Here is an 18,612-nt window from a genome sequence, read left to right on the forward strand (position 1 = left end):
AAATGAAAATCAGGCAATTAATATTTCTCAATCTTTTATCTAAAGGTAACAATTACTGGCAGTAAATTCAAAGTGGATCAGACAACCTGTATGTCAGAGAGATAGATGTAATGTAAATGGTCTGTTATATTCCCCTGAGAGTGGACAATCTAAAAGAGTGATACTGCGCCACACAGAGCGGGAGGGCTCAAGTCAGGAGTGTGATGGAATACTCTCCACTTACCTGGATGGGTGAAGCTGCAACAATACTCAAGAAGCTCAACACCATCCAGGACAAAGCAATCCACTTGATCGCCAGCCCATCCAGTAGCCTAAACATCAACCAACATACGGTGGCTGCAGTGTGTACTGTCTATATGGTGGGATTTGAACTCACAGCTCGCCAAGGCTTCTTTGGCAGCACCTCCCAAACCCGAGACCTCCAGCACCCAGAAGGACAAGGGCAGCAGGCGCATGGGAACACCACCACCTGCAAGTTCCCTTCCAAGTCACACACCATCCTGGCTTAGAAATATATCGCTGATCCTTCATCGTCGCTGGGTCAAAATCCTGGAACTCCCTCCCTAACAGCACTGTGGGAGTACCTTCACCACACGGACTGCAGCGGCTCAAGAAGGCGGCTCACCACCACCTTCTCAAGGGCAATTAGGGATGGGCAATAAATGCCGGCCTTGCCAGCGACACCCAGATGCCGAGAATGATTATCAAAAAGATTCCATTCTGAATTAATTGATCTGTTACATTCAGTCTCAGCACTCAGGAAAAAGTCAGCCGGGGGCTCCTGCTTCCTACTTCTGCTTCCTTTTTCCTGCTCGCTATCCAGCGATCCCTGTTACAAAGGGCAAAGTGTGCGGATACTCAATGAGGACAGCATTAGCTGTGACCCCTACCAGCTTTCTCTATTTAGGGTCACACATGGCGAGTGGCCAATTTGGGTGAGTTATTGAAGGGCGACCAGTGCCCCGGCACAGAACCCACAGGGCAGCAGGGGAGAAAAGAGAACATTGGAAAAGGGAAGAGAAAATGCTGCGTGTTGTTCAAAACTGCTGGCAGCAATCTGAGAGTAAATTATGGCAGTAATCCAGTGTCAGTTAATGAATATACACCATTGAAGCTTTGCATCAAGACTTGATTATGAGGTTAGGTTGCAGGCTTGTAATTCCTGTGTTTATCCATTCTGCTAAGTATAGGTCTTGCTCAAGCTGTTTAATTGCTGTTTAACGAATGAAAACAACAAGATTTTAACTTAGACATCAGGTAGTGCTGAGCGTGACAGAATATTTGATCACTGTACAGATCACTACAGCATGTGTCATATCTATAATGTGTTAGAAATCTTTTACGGAAGTTTTCTGTCAACTTTCCATTACAGATTTCTATGCCCATATTTATAATGGAAACTGGCGCCACCACTGGTGGGAGGGTGTAATTACAGTGTGACACGTTTACATAGGCAGTGGCCATTATAAATGTGGACATAGGAATTTATAATAGAAATAATAAAAGTATAAAAATAAGAGCAGAATGCATGACTTTAAAATGAGGACTGAATGGGTCCAACTATCATCCGCCCTCTAACCACATTTCCCCTGAAGACTGCATTGGGTCTTGACCATGGGAGATTGATTAATAAAGTACATCGGGGTGGGAGGGGAGAATGAGTCGGTGTAGCACTTGGTCATTTCTGTTCCCCACGGACACACAGTGACCTTCTGTTGCGCAATGCGACCCAGGCCTGCAGAGTTCATCGCCATCTGTAGAGTATCTATTCTGTGTGAACACTGTACAACCTGACTGGACCTGACATGTATTGTGGAGTATTGTGTCCAATTCTGGGCACCGCGCTTTAGGAAGGATGTCAAGGCCTTGGAGATGGTGCAGAAGAGATTTACTAGAATGGTACCAGGGATGAGGGACTTCAGTTATGTGGAGAGACTGGAGAAGGTGGGATTGTTCTCCTTAGAGCAGAGAAGGTTAAGGAGAGATTTGATAGAGGTGTTCAAAATCATGCAGGGTTTTGATAGAGTAAATAAGAGGAAATTGTTTCCAGTGGCAGAAGGGTCGGTAACCAGAGGACACAGATTTAAAATAATTGTCAAAAGAACCAAACGGAGATAAATTATGATCTGGAACGCGCTGCTTAAAGGGCGGTGGAAGCAGATTCAGGAGTAACTTTCAAAAGGAAATTAGATAAATAAATGAAAAGGAGAAATTTGCAGGGCTCTGGGGAAAGAGCTGGGGGGAGCTGGCACTGACACGATGAGCCAAGTGACCTCCTTCTGTGCTGTGAGATTATATGATTCGATGTAAATTCAGGCCAAAGTCCACTAAGTAAAAATAAAAAGTAAAAAAAAACCCTGGATAAAAGAGATTTGCAGAAACAAATGAAATACTTGCGATTTAAAGGGTTTCCTGTTTACCAAGTCGGCAGCTTGTGAACATTGACTACTTGCTAGGCTGCTCCAAGACCAGGTTTCCTCAAACAAAGGAGAGCATAAAGGTTCAACGTTGAAAGAGACTGTGCAGGCTAGACCCCAGCTGTGGTTCAGTGGTAGCACTCTCACCTGAGTCAGAGCGTTGTGGGTACAAGTTCCACGTCGGAGATTTGAGCCTATATTCCAGGTTGACACTCCAGTGCAGTGCTGAGGGAGTAAGATATCCCATGACACTATTCGAAGAAGAGCAGGGAGTTCTCCCCGGTGTCCCGGCCAATATTTATCCCTCACCCAACACCTAAAACAGATTCTCTGGTCATTATCACATCGCTGTTTGTGGGAGCTTGCTGTGCAAAAATTGGCTGCCGCGTTTCCTACATTACAACAGTGACTCCACTTCAAAAGTACTTTGTTGGCTGTAAAGCATTTTTGGGATGTCCTGAGGTCGTAAAAGGTGCTATATAAATGCAGCTCTACACATGCTACATTTTGTGATATTTCAGCTGTACAGAGCTCTGGACAGACCCCCATCTGGAGTCACTGTGTTCAGTCCTGGGCCCCGCACCTCAGGAAGGATAGATTGGCCTCGGAGGGGGAGCAGCGCAGAATCACCGGAATGATACCAGGGCTAAAAGGGTTAAATTATGAAGACAGGTTGTATTCCCTTGCGTTTAGGAGGTTGAGGGTGATTTAATCGAGGTGTTTAAAATGATAAAAGGATTTGACAGGGTAGATGGAGAGAAACTCTTTCCTCTGGTGCGGGGAATCTAGAACAAGGGGGCATCACCTTAAAATTAGAGCCGGGCCGTTCAGGGTGATGTCAGGAAGCACTTCTTCACACAAAGGGCAGTGGAATTCTGGAACTCTCTCCCCCAAAAAGGCTGTGGATGCTGGGGGACAATTGAAGCTTTCAAGCCTGAGATTGATAGATTTTGGTTAGGTAAGGGTATCGAGGGATAGGGAACTAAGGTGGATAAACGGGGTTGAGGTACAGATCAGACATGATCGAATTGAATGACGAAACAGGTGCGAGGGGCTGAATGACCGATTCCTGTTCCAATGTTTCTATTCATTTGCCTTTGTATCCCTGGACCAGGCAGGGGAGAATCGGGGCGGGACACACTGCTGATCACCATCCAGCAACCCCTGTTGGAAAACGTGGCTGCTGGGTAGTCAGGTGTGGGCTCAGGTGTGACGCCTTGTGTAGTCAAATAGCTCACCACCACCCACTGTGCATATGAAGGTACCAGCTGAGGGGGACAAGGGAGAAGACTATTAGTGGACCGGGTGAGGGCGGGGGGGGGGGGGGTGGTGGTGGAGCAGGGATCCATAAACTTGAAGAAGGGGGAAGTGTGTGTGAACTGATGGGTGGGGGTGAAAGAATGCCGCTGTGAGTGAGATGGGGAGCAAGCCATCGTACCAGTGGCCAGGGTATGTCGCTATAGGGCCCTGAGGCTTTTATGGCCTACCGCTGTACTCCCGCGTCCCGCCTTACTCAAGGCTCAAGCCCCACCGGGTGATGGGCTTGCACTGGGAGTGTGACTGGGCCGGGTGGGGAGAATCACAGGATCCTTTCGTCTGGCAGACGGGACGCGGGTACCCTGCACCCATCGGCCTTCCAGAGAGGAATCAATTGTGGAGTGAGCAGCTTATTGTGAAGCCCCGTCTCCACAGCAACAAGGGAGTGAGCCAGTGACTGTGATAAAGGTGAAACATTTTTCAGTTTTGTCAAACACGGTACAAACACATGGAGTGTAATCACCCCTCTGCACAGTGCGTGAGTTAACATGTTTCAGAATTCTTTTCAAATTCTTCAATACCTCAGTGACCCACACCCTGAAGCACTTTCATTCTTTGATGTGAGTGCAAATTTGCAGTTGATCTTTCAACTGGAATTATCACATGTGTGGTGTATTTCAGAGATGCGTGCAAACTAATGACCGGTAATTTCACCCAGCTTCACAATCTTCCGTGCGACTAACGAAAAGTTGAAAATTAATGTGTTTTTATGATGACAGAATTACTGCACGGAACAACCTGATATTAGAGGATTAGCACGTGCACAGAGGCTGCACTGCACCCGTCGCACATCAAGGCTGATCCTTTCTAACCTAAGTACAGTAATACGTCATTACTCCATTCACCGAACCCCCCCATTCATAGAACCCCACCCATTCACATATACCCTCCCCATTCACAGAACCCCCACCCATTCACAGATAACCCCCCATTCACTGATACTCCCCCCATTCACCGATACCTCCCATTCACAGATATTCCCCCCATTCACAGAAACCCCCCCATTCACAGATATTCCCCCCATTCACAGAACCCCCCCATTCACAGATAACCCCATTTACAGATAACCCCCATTCACAGATACCTCCCATTCACAGATATTCCCCCCATTCACAGAAACCCCCCATTCACTGATACGCCCCCCATTCACCGATACCTCCCATTCACAGATACCCCCATTCACAGAAACCTCCCATTCACCGATACCTCCCATTCACAGATATTCCCCCCATTCACAGAAACCCCTCATTCACATAAACCCCCCATTCACAGATAACCCCATTCACATAAACCCCCCATTCACAGATAACCCCATTCGCCGATATTCCCCCCATTCACCGATATTCTCCCCATTCACCGATATTCCCCCCATTCACAGAGCTTGGGCCACATTCAAAGTCTTCTCGAACTCAAGTATCATTAGTGAATCCCACCTTTTCTTGCTGGTAAGTTTCTTTCTGAGAATTTCCTCGAGGGGTTTCTAGAAACGTAGGAACATAAGCCTGTTCCGCCATTCAGTGAGATCATGGTTGATCTGTATCTCATCTGCCCGCCCTGGTTCTGTAACCCTTAATACCCTTCCTAACAACAATCTAACAATCTCAGTTCTGAAATTTTCAATTGACCCCCAGCCTCAACAGCTTTTTGGGGGAGAGAGTTCCAGATTCCCACTACCCTTTGTGTGAAGAAGTGCTTCCTGACATCACCCCTGAACGGCCTGGCTCTAATTTGAAGGTTCTGCCCCCTTGTTCTGGACTCCCCCCACCAGAGGAAACAGGTTCTCTCTATCGACCCTGTCAGCTGCTTTATTCTTCCCGTTCTGCTGCTGTAGGTTCGGTGCAGGATCGGCAGAAACCCCCCTCAATCTGGGGTTTACTGTCAACCTTAGAACAGAGAGTGACAGTTGGACACAATGGGCTGGATGTTCCACTGGGATCCCCGGTGGGATTGTGGAGGAAACGGTGGGAGAGCTGGGGGCGGTTCGGATTACTGCTGCCCCCCACCCTACCCCACCCACCTCTGGATCTCGATCCGCGCCATCACCAAGACCACCTATTTCCACCTCCGTAACATCGCCCGTCTCCGCCTTTGCCTCAGCTCATCCGCTGCTGAAACCCTCATCCCTGCCTTTGTTACCTCTAGACTTGACTATTCCAATGTACTCCTGGCTGGCCTCCCACATTCCACCCTACGTAAACTTGAGGTCATCCAAAACTCAGCTGCCCCGTGTCCTAACTCGCACCAAGTCCTGTTCACCGATCACCTCTGTGCTCGCTGACCTACATTGGCTCCTGGTTAAGCAGCGCCTCGATTTCAAAATTCTCATCCTTGTTTTCAAGTCCCTCCACGACCTCACCCCTCCCTATCTCTGTAATCTCCCCACAACCCCCTGAGATATCTGCGCTCCTCTAATTCTGCCCTCTTGAGCATCCCTGATTATAATCGCTCAACCATTGGTGGCTGTGCCTTCTGTTGCCTGGGCCCTAAGCTCTGGAATTCCCGGCTAAACCTTGCTGCCTCTCTACCTCTTTTTCCTCCTTTAAGGCGCTCCTTAAAACCTACCTCTTTGACCAAGGTCACCTGCCCTAATTTCTCCTTATGTGGCTCGGTGTCAGATTTTTTGTCTTATAATAGTCTTGTGAAGTGCCTTGGGATGTTTTGCTATGTTAAAGCTGCTATATAAATACAAGTTGTTGTTGTTGTTGCTGATTTCCCCATCCCCCACTTGGACCACTGGTGACTGCCCGTTCCCAGCGCACCACAAGTAAAGGCTGGCAGGGGTGGGTACCATGTTCCCGGGTTCCCCTCCCAGTCCCCTCCTGTCTGCCCCAGTTCCTGCCACTCCTCGGGACCGCCATTTGGGATGTGGTGGTAGGTGTGGGGTAGCGTGGTAGAGGCCCCAAAGTCTTTGGAAGGAGGGAGAGCGATGAGTAGACAACCATGTGAGGAGTGTTCTAAATCTTCTTTTTATAAATGTCATTTAAATGTGGTTCTATTTGACTCACAATGCTACTTTCTCAGTCAGGTAAATCATTCTTTACTTGACTGATATCACTCGGAATTGAAGAGAATTAAATAATAGATTTTTCTTCCATTGTTCAGTCTCCTGTGAGCTCACAGTAACTGTTTAAGTGGGGAGTAAGTTTGAACTCCCCCAGACGCAGTCATTGACTGGGGTATCGCTGGGTAACACATTCATTATTCAACTTGGCCAACTGCTCAGAGTGCCAAGAATTTCACTCGGGATACTTCATAACATGAATCCCTTTCTTTGGGAGTTGATGGTGTTGATTTTAGTGCAGGGATTTCAACTTTCAGCTTCTTCCAATGATTTGAGTGACAAGCCGACAATTCAAGGACACATAAAAACTCTCCATTTCAATCGATAAAGGTAATTTTTCAGTCATGAAAGATTGAACAGGCTGGGGTTCTTTCTCCTAGAAAAAAGACTGAGAGGTGACCTGATGGAGGTCTTTAAAATTATGAAGAGGTCCGATAGGGTAGACGTAGAGAAGGAGTTTCCACTTGTGGGAGAATCCAAGACTAGGGGCAATAAATATCAGATAGTCACTAATAAATCCAATAAGGAATGCAGGAGAAACTTCTTCACCCAGAGAGTGGTGAGAATGTGGAACTCGCTACCACAGGGAGTGGTTGAGGCGAAGAGCAGAGATGCAATTAAAGGGAAGCTAGATAAACGCATGAGGGAGAAAGGGATAGAAGGATATGCTGATTGGGTGAGATGAAGAGAGGTGGGGGGAGGCTTGTGTGGAGCATTAACACCGACACAGACCAGTTGGGCAGAATGGCCTGTTCCTGTGCTGTACTCTCGATGTCATTTTAATAATTAAACGAGCCGTAAAAATAAATGATCCTTTGGGTTCGATGGGCTGAAGAACAAAGTTGATCTGGCTCAACCGCTACGTTGCTCCAAAGCGATTTCTGCTTCACATTGACATGTTGCAGTGTAACTCGAGAGTCAGCGCCAGAGCCAACAGAACTCCAGAGATAAGCAGAGTGACCTCCCGGGGAAGGAGGTCATTTCGCACTGCTTGGGACTGACATGGCATGGGCAGTAACTTCAGTGTCATGGCAAACTGGGAGTACAAAGTGCCCTGGGGTCCCTCAGCTCTCCTGAACACTTATCAACCTACCAGGAGTTCAGTTAAATGTTCAGATGGTGTCGTTACTGCCACCTGTGCTATCTCTACCTTTACCATGAACTACTGGAAGAGGAGCTCTGTGCAGATGTGTAATCACACACTCGCAGAACACTGTCCTGGGCATGTGGTTTGCAGTCCCAGCTAGCCAGTGCAAGCAGGCTCGAAGCCATAAGCAGCTTCTGGTCTGAGACCAGTAGTTCCAGTATTATCGGCAGATATCTCATGCTGGGCTCATATGAATGGAATCATCGCTACCATAATAGGTGTGGATGCTTTGATAGGCCATCGGTGATGAGATAACGAACTGCTTAATGTCCCTGGCCGTTATAGGCAATAGATAGGATAGCTGAATCATGAACACATCAAACCCCTCCGTCTCAGTGTTGCAGTCTGGGTTTTTGTTTTGTAAAAATGTGTGCAAATTCACTTTGTTTTAAAACATAATGCTGAGACAGAACTCAATCGCAAATCTTTTCCATGAAGAATTGAATGATTGAAAATCCTGGAAAGTGACAGGTGTTTATACTGGTAAGGTTATGGCTCATCTACATTGAAAGAGTTTACACCATTTAGAGCGGTCTTCTCTTTGACAATGAGACTCACTCTCTTTTCCTTCTGCCCTTTGCTGGATTCCCTGCACCAGGGGGTCACACATGGTTGAGGAGATGGGCCAGCACACCTATTCCCTGACCTCTCAGTTCCTCTCCAATACTGGCTGCCATGAGAGCAGCCCACTGCTGACTCTCCCACTGATTCCGTTTCCCCAGTGAAGGGAGCACAAGGGCCGATACTGGGAGAGTGGGAAGGCCCAGCGCCCAGGATGGGAGAGAAAGTGCCTGACCTCACAGAGATTGGGTCTATGGAGAGGAGGTGGGAAATGGCAAGCCCCACCCCCCCCCCCCCCGAGAGTCAGTCCAGAGGTAGACTGGGAAACGGATTCAGCCCAGGAGTAAACGGCCTGTATTCAGAGTAGTGTGGTTCAACCCAAAGTTGATCTGAGCACGGAGAGACAACATTCAACACATTCACAATATGATTGACAGTTACTGTGGTTCAGTGGTAGCACACTCGCCTCTGAGTCAGAAGGTCAGCGGTTCAAATGCCACTCCTGAGACTTGAGCCCATATTCTACGGTGACACTCCAGTGCAGTGCTGAGGGAGTGCTGCACTGTCGGAGGTGCCGTCTTTCGGATGAGACTTTAAACCAAGACCCTGTCTGCCCTCTCAGGTGGATGTAAAAGATCCCATGAAAGAAGAGCAGGGGAGTTATCTCCAGTGTCCTGGGGCCAATATTTATCCCTCAACTAACATCACTAAAACAGATTATCTGGTCATTATCACATTGCTGTTTATGGGATCTTGCTGTGTGCAAATTGGCTGTCACGTTTCCTACATTACAACAGTGACTACACTTCAAAAAGTACTTCATTGGCTGTAAAGTGCTTTGGGACATCCTGAGGCTGTGAAAGGCGCTATATAAATGCGAGTTATCTCTATTGTCTGACTTCGAAATTTGCTATTTTAAGTCAGAAACGATTTCAAATGACCACAGCTAACAATGCCAATCTTCCTTTCCCTCTCAGTCGTTACTCTATCTCGGATACCACACTGCCTGCTGTCATGTCCTGCTGTGACATCCTAATGGAAGAGAGTGAGCGGTGTTATTCCTGCAAACTGATATTGCAGCTTTTAAAGATCTAGAGACTGATTGGAGGCAGGAATCCTTTTAAACTGGGAATAATGATATTCTGGTGGTTTCATTTTACAGCCCTTTACAAAAGGTAACACGTGTTGAAAATAAGTGAAACCAGTCCTGACTTGTGGCTTGCTTATTGGTCCTTGAAAATCAGATAAACAATCAGCTCACTCATAAGTGACACACATTTAAAAAAAAAACAATAAACACGGTGAACCTATTGGGAATATTGAAGTGGTGTATTAGAAGGGGTAGGCGATGGATGGAAATCAGACTACAGAAACTAATATAGGGAGCCAGCGAATTATTTTCCTTAAGTTAGGTGTAGACTATCGCCGGGAATTTCCTCAGGGGTACTCCTGATTGGCTGCCGTCTTATCAGAGTAAGATCGGTGGAACCTCCCTCCCCGGATACGACATGTAAACAAGGTTCATGCCGCTCTTCTAGGCTGCCGATCGGGAGAAACCCGAGGAAATTTCCAGCATATATATTAGTCTTTAGGGGTAAAATTCACGATTTTCCATCTATTAAAGTTAATGGGTGGATTATCTCTTACTGGGAATGTAGTTTTGACACATGGGTAATTTTATTCCTCGGTTGTTACACTGGAAAGACAGGTTGTGGAGGATCAGGAAATGGCAACCACATCTTAGCAAGGCTGTGGTCACATTCCAGGTCTGGTTACTGTGGTTCAGCATACTCTACCATACGTGGTCATCAGTATCACGTTTGTTATGAAGATGCTTGAAGACTTGCTGAGGGGGATATGTTCCCCCTTTAGAAAGAACAGTTTTGTGAAGGTTTTCATTTTTTTTAATCACCCGCTAATCAAGATGTCCTCCCGTTGAGTTTGTGAAAAGCAAATTCGATCAGTGTGCTGGCCAATCTGAAATAATGATGTTTCTCACACTTCTCAAGCACCCACATTGGCACTGAGCTGGGAGACGCGATGAAAAGGTCAACATTCCAGGTGTGAAGTGTGAAAAACATCGTGAAAGTGGCCCAAAGAAGATTTTGTTACTCTGTAACTTAACCTAACTCCTGATGTCCACCCTGCTCGCCGAGCATAACTTCCAATCACAACTCAAACATTCAGTCAAATGAGCTGACAAGTGCACCACCCTTAATGTGGAGTCGCTTGATATATAAGGGAGATGAATTAAATGTGTCAATATTTTTTTAAGTACGAGTAATAGTAACTATTCATGCACTGTAACAGGTGTACTCATAGTTGGCTTGTCATTGGTAAAGTAATTGGTTGGAATGCATGAGTATTTCATTTATGTCATTTAGGTGTCAGGCTTGTGGGTTGTGGGTTCAAGTCTCACTCCAGACTTGAGCACATAATACATAAAAACATAAGGCGTAGGAGCAGGAGTCGGCCATTCGGCCCCTCGAGCCTGCTCCGCCATCCAATAAGATCATGGCTGATCTGATCTTGGCCTCAACTCCACTTCCCTGCCCGCTCCCCATAACTCATCACTCCCTTACTGTTCAAAAATCTGTCTATCTCCACCTTAAATATATTCAATGACCCAAATCTAGGCTGACACTCCCAGTGCTGTACTGGGGGAGTGCACATTAAACAAAGGCCACGTCTGCCCTTTCAGGTGGGTGTAAAATATCCCATGGCACTATTCGAAGAAGAGCAGGGGAGTTATCCCCGGTGTTCTGGCCAATATTTATCCAACAACGAGCACCATCAAAAAACTGCTTAAGTGGTCATTTATCTCATTGCTGTTTGTGGGAGCTTGCTGTGCGTAAATGAGGTGCCACGTTTCCCTACATTACAACAGTGACTACACTTCAGAAGTACTTCATTGGCTGTGAAGCACTTTGGGATGTCCTGAGGATGTGAAAGGCGCTATATAAATGCAGGTTATTTCTGTCTTAAATAGGGCACTGATGGATGTCCCACCGAGGAGTCACTAATTTGGCCACTGGTCATTTACAGCCTAAGTCAGTGTCATTCTGATAAACAGGGGTAATGTTCTTACCTCTCCTCGGGTACAAGGGAGTGGATTTGAATATCTGGAAGTACAAATCGCCCCAACCTGGTTCCGATCGTCTGGCAGCCTGAAGGTGTCACTACAGTTCCTGGCAAAATACTTGTAGGGTTTCCAGGTGGAACCAAAGTCTTGGGAACGCTCCAGGACCATGGCGGCGGGCCTGGGGGACTTAAAGATCATGATGAGGTGGGTGAAGTAGAAGTGGGTCTCCAGATCCAGCTGGATGATCTCCCTGTGCCTCCCTTGGGCCGACTGCCACCAGGTGTTTGGGAACCGGAATGAGGAATCGGTCATCGCAGTGGGTGGGTGGGAATGGCGGTGGCCACGGGCCGAACTACACTTCTCGCATTCGGGCAGATTCTCACAGCCCCTCCCGGAGTAGGAGCAGAAGAGCTCGGTGGAGTTAATGCCGCAGGTGGTGCTGGTCAGCAGCTCTCTGGCCGTTGCTAGGTTGCCCAGCCGAGGGTTACAGGCTCCGGACTCACAGTGCCGCCTCACCCCGGTCACGTCTGTCGATTCTGAAAAGGACACAAGCAGGAATCCAAGTTACGATCAGCACCCAGCACGTCCCACACAATCTACACACCATTGTAGGCCACTGCCCGAAAATGCTATCAAAAGTTCCTGATGTACTCAATCCACTTTCACTCGGTCTGACATAACGAGAGAGGCGAAACTACTTTAAAGAAAATGATCAATCAATAAATATAAAACTAACACAAATGTTATTCAGGCGTAAAATTATTTTCAAATCGAGTAATCTTTAAGCGTGGATTTTGATGCATGAAGTGAAACACATCAATCCAATTCATGGTTGTGAAAATGTGCACATTCCAAGTGTCACCCTCAATCTAAAATTATTCCAAGTTCAGCTTGATGCCCCTGTCTAGTTACTGGCCCGGAATTTGCAGTGGGTAAGAACGGCGAACGAACAGCGTTCACTGTTACTTTGAAACTGACCGCAACTTTGGGATTTAGTGCATGCGCATTCTAACGTGAAAATCCTGAAGTTGCAGTCAGTCATTCACTGCTCCGACACTGGCTGCGTGTGAAACTCTGACCCATAGTTCTAGACACTCCAGCCAATGGAAACAACCTCTTGCATCTACACTGTCAAGCCCTCTACGAATCTCATATGTTTCAATGAGATCACCTCTCATTCTTCTAAAGTCCAGAGAGTATAGGCCCAATCTACTCAATGTCTCCTCATAGGACAGCCCCCTCATCCCAGGAATCAATCTATGCTACAAGAGCAGGTCAGAGGCTGGGTGTTCAGCGGTGAGTGTCTCACCTCCTGGCTCCCCAAAGCCTTTCCACCATCTACAAGGCACAAGTCAGGAGTGTGATGGAATATTCTCCACTTGCCTGTGCAGTGCAGCTCCAACAACACTCAAGAAGCTCGACACCATTCAGGACAAAGCGGTCTGCTTGATTGGCACCCCATCCACCACCGGCGTACCATGGCTGCAATGTGTACCATCTACAAGATGCACTGCAGCAACTCGCCAAGGCTTCTTCAGCAGCACCTCCCAAACCCACGACCTCTACCACCTAGAAGGACAAGGGCAGCAGGTGCATGGGAACACCACCACCTCCAAGTTCCCCTACAAGTCACACACCATCCTGACTTGGAAATATATCGCCGATCCTTTATCGTCGCTGGGTCAAAATCCTGAAACTCCCTCCCTAACAGCACTGTGGGAGCACCTTCACCACACGGACTGCAGCGGTTCAAGAAGGCGGCTCACCGCCACCTTCTCAAGGGCAACTAGGGATGGGCAATAAATGCTGGCCTTGCCAGCAACACCCACATCCCAGGAATGAATAAATTAAAGAAACCTGTATATTAACTTTCTGTGATCATGTACAAGGACCCCCAAATCCCTCTGAATACCAACATTTACTAGTCTCTCACCTTTTAAAAAATATTCTGCTTTTCCATTCTTCCCACCAAAGTGAATAATCTCACACTTCTCCACATTATGCTCAATCTGCCACCTTATTGCTCACTCACTTAACCGGTCTAGATCCCTTTGCAGCCTCTTTGCGTCCTCCTCACAGCTTACTGTCCCACCGAGCTTTGTATCATCAGCAAACCTGGATACATTACACTCGGTCCCCTCATCTAGCTCATTGATATAGATTGTGAATAGCTGACGCCCCAGCACTGATCCTTGCTGCACTCCAGTAGTTACAGCCTGCCAATCCAAAAATGACCCGTTTATTCCTACTCTCTGTTTCTGTCTGTTAACCAATCCTCAATCCATGCTAATATATTCCCCTCAATCCCATGAGCCCTGATCTTGTGTAACAACCTCTTGTGTGGCACCTTATCGAATGCCTTCTGAAAATCCAAATAAACTACATCCTCTGGTTTCCCCTTATCTACCCTGCTCGTTACAACCTCAAAAATCGAATGGATTTTTTAAACATGATTTCCCTTTCGTAAAACCGTGGTGACTCTGCCCAATCATATTGTGGTTTTCCAAGTGCCCTGTTACCACGTCCTTAATAATAGATTCGAGCATTTTCCCTACTACTGATGTCAGGCTAACTGGCCTAAAGTTCCCAATTTTTTCTCTCCCTCCTTTCTTGAACAGTGGGGTTACATTTGCTACCTTCAAATCCACAGGGACCATTCCAGAATCTAGGGAATTCTGGAAGATCAAACCCAATGCATCCACTATCTCTGCAGCCACCTCTTTTAAAACCCAAGGATGTAGGCCGTCAGCTCCAGGGGATTTGTTGGCTTTTAGTCCCATTAATTTCTCCAGTAATTTTTCTTTACTAATATTAATTACTTTAAGTTCCTCACTCTCATTACACCCATGGTTCCCCACAATTTCCGGTATATTCTTTGTGTCTTCTTCTGTGCAGACAGACACAAAATATTTGTTTAACATTTCTTCAATTTCCTTATTCCATACTATAGTTTCTCCTGCCTGTGCCTCTAAGGGAATCTACGTTTACTTCCGATAATCTGTTCTTTTTACATAATTATAAAAGCTCTTACAATCTGTTTTCATATTTCTTGTTAGTTTACTCTCATATTCTATTTTCTCCCTCTTTATCAATGTCTTGGTCATCCTTTGCTGATTTTTAAAACCCTCCCAATCTTCAGACTCACTACTCTTTTTGGCAACATTGTAAGCTTCTTCTTTTAATCTAATACTATCCTTAACTTCTCTAAGTTAGCCAAGGCTGTACCATTTTTCCAGTGGAGTTTTTATTCCTCAAGGGAATGTATATTTGTTGAGAATTCTAAATTATTTCTTTAATTGTTTGCCATTGCTTATCTACCATCATATCTTTTAATCTAATGTTCCAATCTACCTCAGCCAACTCGCCCCTTATACCTCCGTAATTCTCTTTGTTTAAATTTAAGACCTTAGTTTCGGACTTAGCCACATCACTCTGAAACTTAATATGAAATTCTATCATATTATGACCACTCTTCCCCAGAGGTTCCTTTACGATAAGATTATTATTAACCTTGTCTCATTACACAATACTAGATCTAAAATAGCCTGTTCCCCAGTTGGCTCCTCGACATATTGTTCTAAAAAACTGTCTCGAATGCATTCCATGAACTCATCCTCCAAGCTACTTTTGCCAATTTGATTTGTCCAGTCTATATGAAGATTAAAGTCCACGATTATTGCATTACCTATCCTTGTTACATGCTCCTCTAATTTCCTGATTTATACACTTTCCAACACTATGATTACTGTTGGAGGGCCTATAAACCACTCCCACCAGTGTTTTCTGTCCTTTGTTATTTTGTAGCTCCACCCATACTGATTCTACATCCTGTTTTTATGGGCTAAGATCATTTTTCCCTACTGCCTTTATCGCATCCTTTATTATCAGGGCTACCCCACCTCCTTTTCCATTTTGCCCATTATTTATAAAAGTCAAGTACCCTGGACTATTTAGTTTTCAACCTTGGTCACCCTGCAACCATGTCTCAGTCTCCCTGAGATTGGTCAGTTTGTTGCCCTTGGTCACAGAAACAAAGGAACAGGAGGAGGCCAATCAGCCTCTCGAGCCTGTTCCACCATTCACTTAGATCATGCCTGATCTGTATCTTAACTCCATCTACTCGCCTTGGTTCCGTAACCCTTAATCCCCTTGCCTAACAAAAATCTGTCAATCTCAGTTTTGAAATTTTCAATTGACCCCCAGCCTCAATAACTTAATAAGACCATAACATAAGAACATAAGAAATCCACTGGGATCGGTCCTAGGACCCCAGCTATTCACAATATATATTAATGATCTAGACGAGGGAACTAGATGTAATATCTCCAAGTTTGCAGACGACACAAAGCTGGGTGGGTGTGTGTGCTGTGCGGAGGATGCCGAGAAACTCCAGTATGATTTGGACAGGTTGGGTGATTGGGCAGAAGCATGGCAGATGCAATACAGGAAACTTTGTTATATCCGGCACCGACGGGACCGAGCTGTTGCCGGTCTATCAAAACTGCCGGACATACAAAGTTAATGTTGAAGCATACGGAGGTTTTCATCTCCGTATCTGACAACAAACACTGTTGCTTAGCAACAGCTTCTAAACAGTCGGCCCATACCTTGGAAGCGTCTCTGTAGCTTAGCAACAGCTTCAGAGAGACTTTCCAGAGCCTGACTGTTGAAAAAAAAGCCACGAGAAGAAAAAAAACCTAACAAAACGGCTCCTGATTTCTGCCGGTAGATCGAGGTTCCGGATAAACCAAAGTCTCCTGTATAATGTGGATAAATGCGAGGTTATCCACTTTGGTGTCAAAAACAGGAAGGCAGATTATTATCTGAACGGCAATAGGTTGGGAGAAGGGGAAGTGCAACGAGACCTGGGTGTCCTTGTGCACCAGTCGCTGAAGGTAAGCATGCAGGTGCAGCAGGCGGTTAAGAAGGCAAATGGTATGTTGGCCTTCGTAGCGAGAGGGTTTGAGTACAGGAACAAGGATGTCTTGCTGCAGTTGTACAAGGCCATGGCAGGAATGACTAGACAGACTAGATGCAGGAAGGATGTTCCCGATGGCCGGGGAGTCCAGAACCAGGGGTCACAGTCTAAGGATAAGGGGTAAGCCATTTAGGACAGAGATGAGGAGGAATTTCTTCACCCAGAGAGTGGTGAACCTGTGGAATTCTCTACCACAGAAGGCAGTAGAGGCCAATTCATTAAATATATTCAAGAAGGAGTTGGATATATTTCTTAAGGCTAAAGGGATATGGAGAGAAGGCAGGGACAGGGTACTGAATTTGGATGATCAGCCATGATCTCATTGAATGGCGGAACAGGCTCGAGGGGCCAAATGGCCTACTCCTGCTCCTATCTTCTATGTTTCTATGTTTCTGTAGGTGCAGGAGTAGGCCATTCGGCCCCTCGAGCCTGCTCCGCCATTCAATAAGATCATGGCTGATCTTCTACCTCATCTCCACTTTCCTGCACTATCCCCATATCCCTTGATTCCCTTAATATCCAAAAATCTATCGCTCTCTGTCTTGAATATACTCAACGACTGAGCCTCCACAGCCCTCTGGGGTAGAGAATTCCAAAGATTCACCACCCTCTGAGTGAAGAAATTTCTCCTCATCTCAGTCCTAAATGGCTGACCCCTTATCCTGAGACTGTGACCCCTGGTTCTAGACTCCCCAGCCAGGGGAAACATCCTCCCTGTATCTACCCTGTCAAGCCCTGGAAGAATTTTGTATGTTTCAATGAGATCACCTCTCATTCTTCTAAACTCTAGAGAATATAGGCCTAGTCTACTCAATCTCTCCTCATAGGACAATCCCCCCATCCCAGGAACCAGTCTGGTGAACCTTCGTTGCGCTCCCTCGATGGTAAGTATATCCTTCCTTAGGCAAGGAGACCAAAACTGTACACAATACTCCAGGTGTGGTCTCACCAGGACCCTATATAATTGCAGTAAGACGTCTTTACTCTTATACTCAAATCCTCTTGTAATAAAGGCCAACATACCAATAGGGTAAAGAGTTCCAAATTTCCACCACCCTTTGTGTGAAGAAGTGCTTCCTGACCTCATCCTGAATGACCTAACAATAATTTTAAGGTTCTGCCCCCTTGTTCTGGACTCCCCACAAGGGGAAATGGTTTATCTCTCTCTACCCTATCAAATCTTTTAATTATCTTAAACACCTCAATTAGAACACCCCTTAATCATCTATATTCAAGAGAATACAAGCCTCGTCCATGCCACCTGTTATCATAACTTAACCCTTTTAGCCACGGTATCATTCTGGTGAATCTGCACTGCGCCCCTCCAAAGTTAATATATCCTTCCTGAGGTGCGGGGCCCAGAATTGAATGCAGCGCTCCAGGTGGAGGCTCACCAGAGCTCTGTACAGCTGTAACAGAACTTCCACCCCTTTGTATTCCAGCCTTCTTGAGGTAAAGGCCAACATACCATTAGCCTTTTATATTTATTTTTGTACCTGTCCGCTAGCTTTTAGTGATTTCTGTATTTGGATCCTAAATCTCTTTGCTCATCCGAGCTTCTCGCCATTTAGAAAATATTCTGATCTATCTTTCTTAGGTCCAAAGTGGATGACATCACACTTTCCCACATTACATAGAAACATAGAAGATAGGAGCAGGAGTAGGCCATTCAGCCCCTCGAGCCTGCTCCGCCATTCAATGCGATCATGGCTGATCATCCAAATTCAGTACCCGGTCCCTGCTTTCTCCCCATACCCCTTGATCCCTTTAGCCTTAAGAAATATATCCAACTCCTTCTTGAATATATTGAATGTATTGGCCTCTACTGCCTTCTGTGGTAGAGAGTTCCACAGGTTCACCACTCTTTGGGTGAAGAAATTCCTCCTCATTTCTGTCCTAAATGGCCTGCCCCTTATCCTTAGACTGTGACCCCTGGTTCTGGACTCCCCGACCATCGGGATCATCCTTCCTGCATCTAGTCTGTCCAGTCCTGTCAGAATTTTATAAGTTTCAATGAGATCCCCTCTCATTCTTCTAAACTCCAGCGAG

At 46.1% G+C, this 18,612-nt stretch overlaps 1 protein-coding gene across 1 annotated transcript in view; it reads right to left on the minus strand.

The window, feature by feature from the left end:
- ntn4 (netrin 4) overlaps positions 1–12,149 on the minus strand; it is a gene marked incomplete at its 5' end in the record, with an annotated part of 114,074 nt that extends 101,925 nt beyond the window's left edge. The window contains one exon of the mRNA XM_086010911.1: positions 11,592–12,149. Within this exon, the coding sequence (XP_085867037.1) occupies positions 11,592–12,149 (558 nt within the window). The remainder of the gene's footprint in view (positions 1–11,591) is intronic.
- Between the last annotated feature and the right edge of the window lie 6,463 nt (positions 12,150–18,612).

The sequence above is a fragment of the Somniosus microcephalus genome, chromosome 17 (assembly GCF_052327205.1).
Source record: "Somniosus microcephalus isolate GS21.2 chromosome 17, FLI_Smic_1.0, whole genome shotgun sequence".
Taxonomy (NCBI): Eukaryota; Metazoa; Chordata; class Chondrichthyes; order Squaliformes; family Somniosidae; genus Somniosus; species Somniosus microcephalus.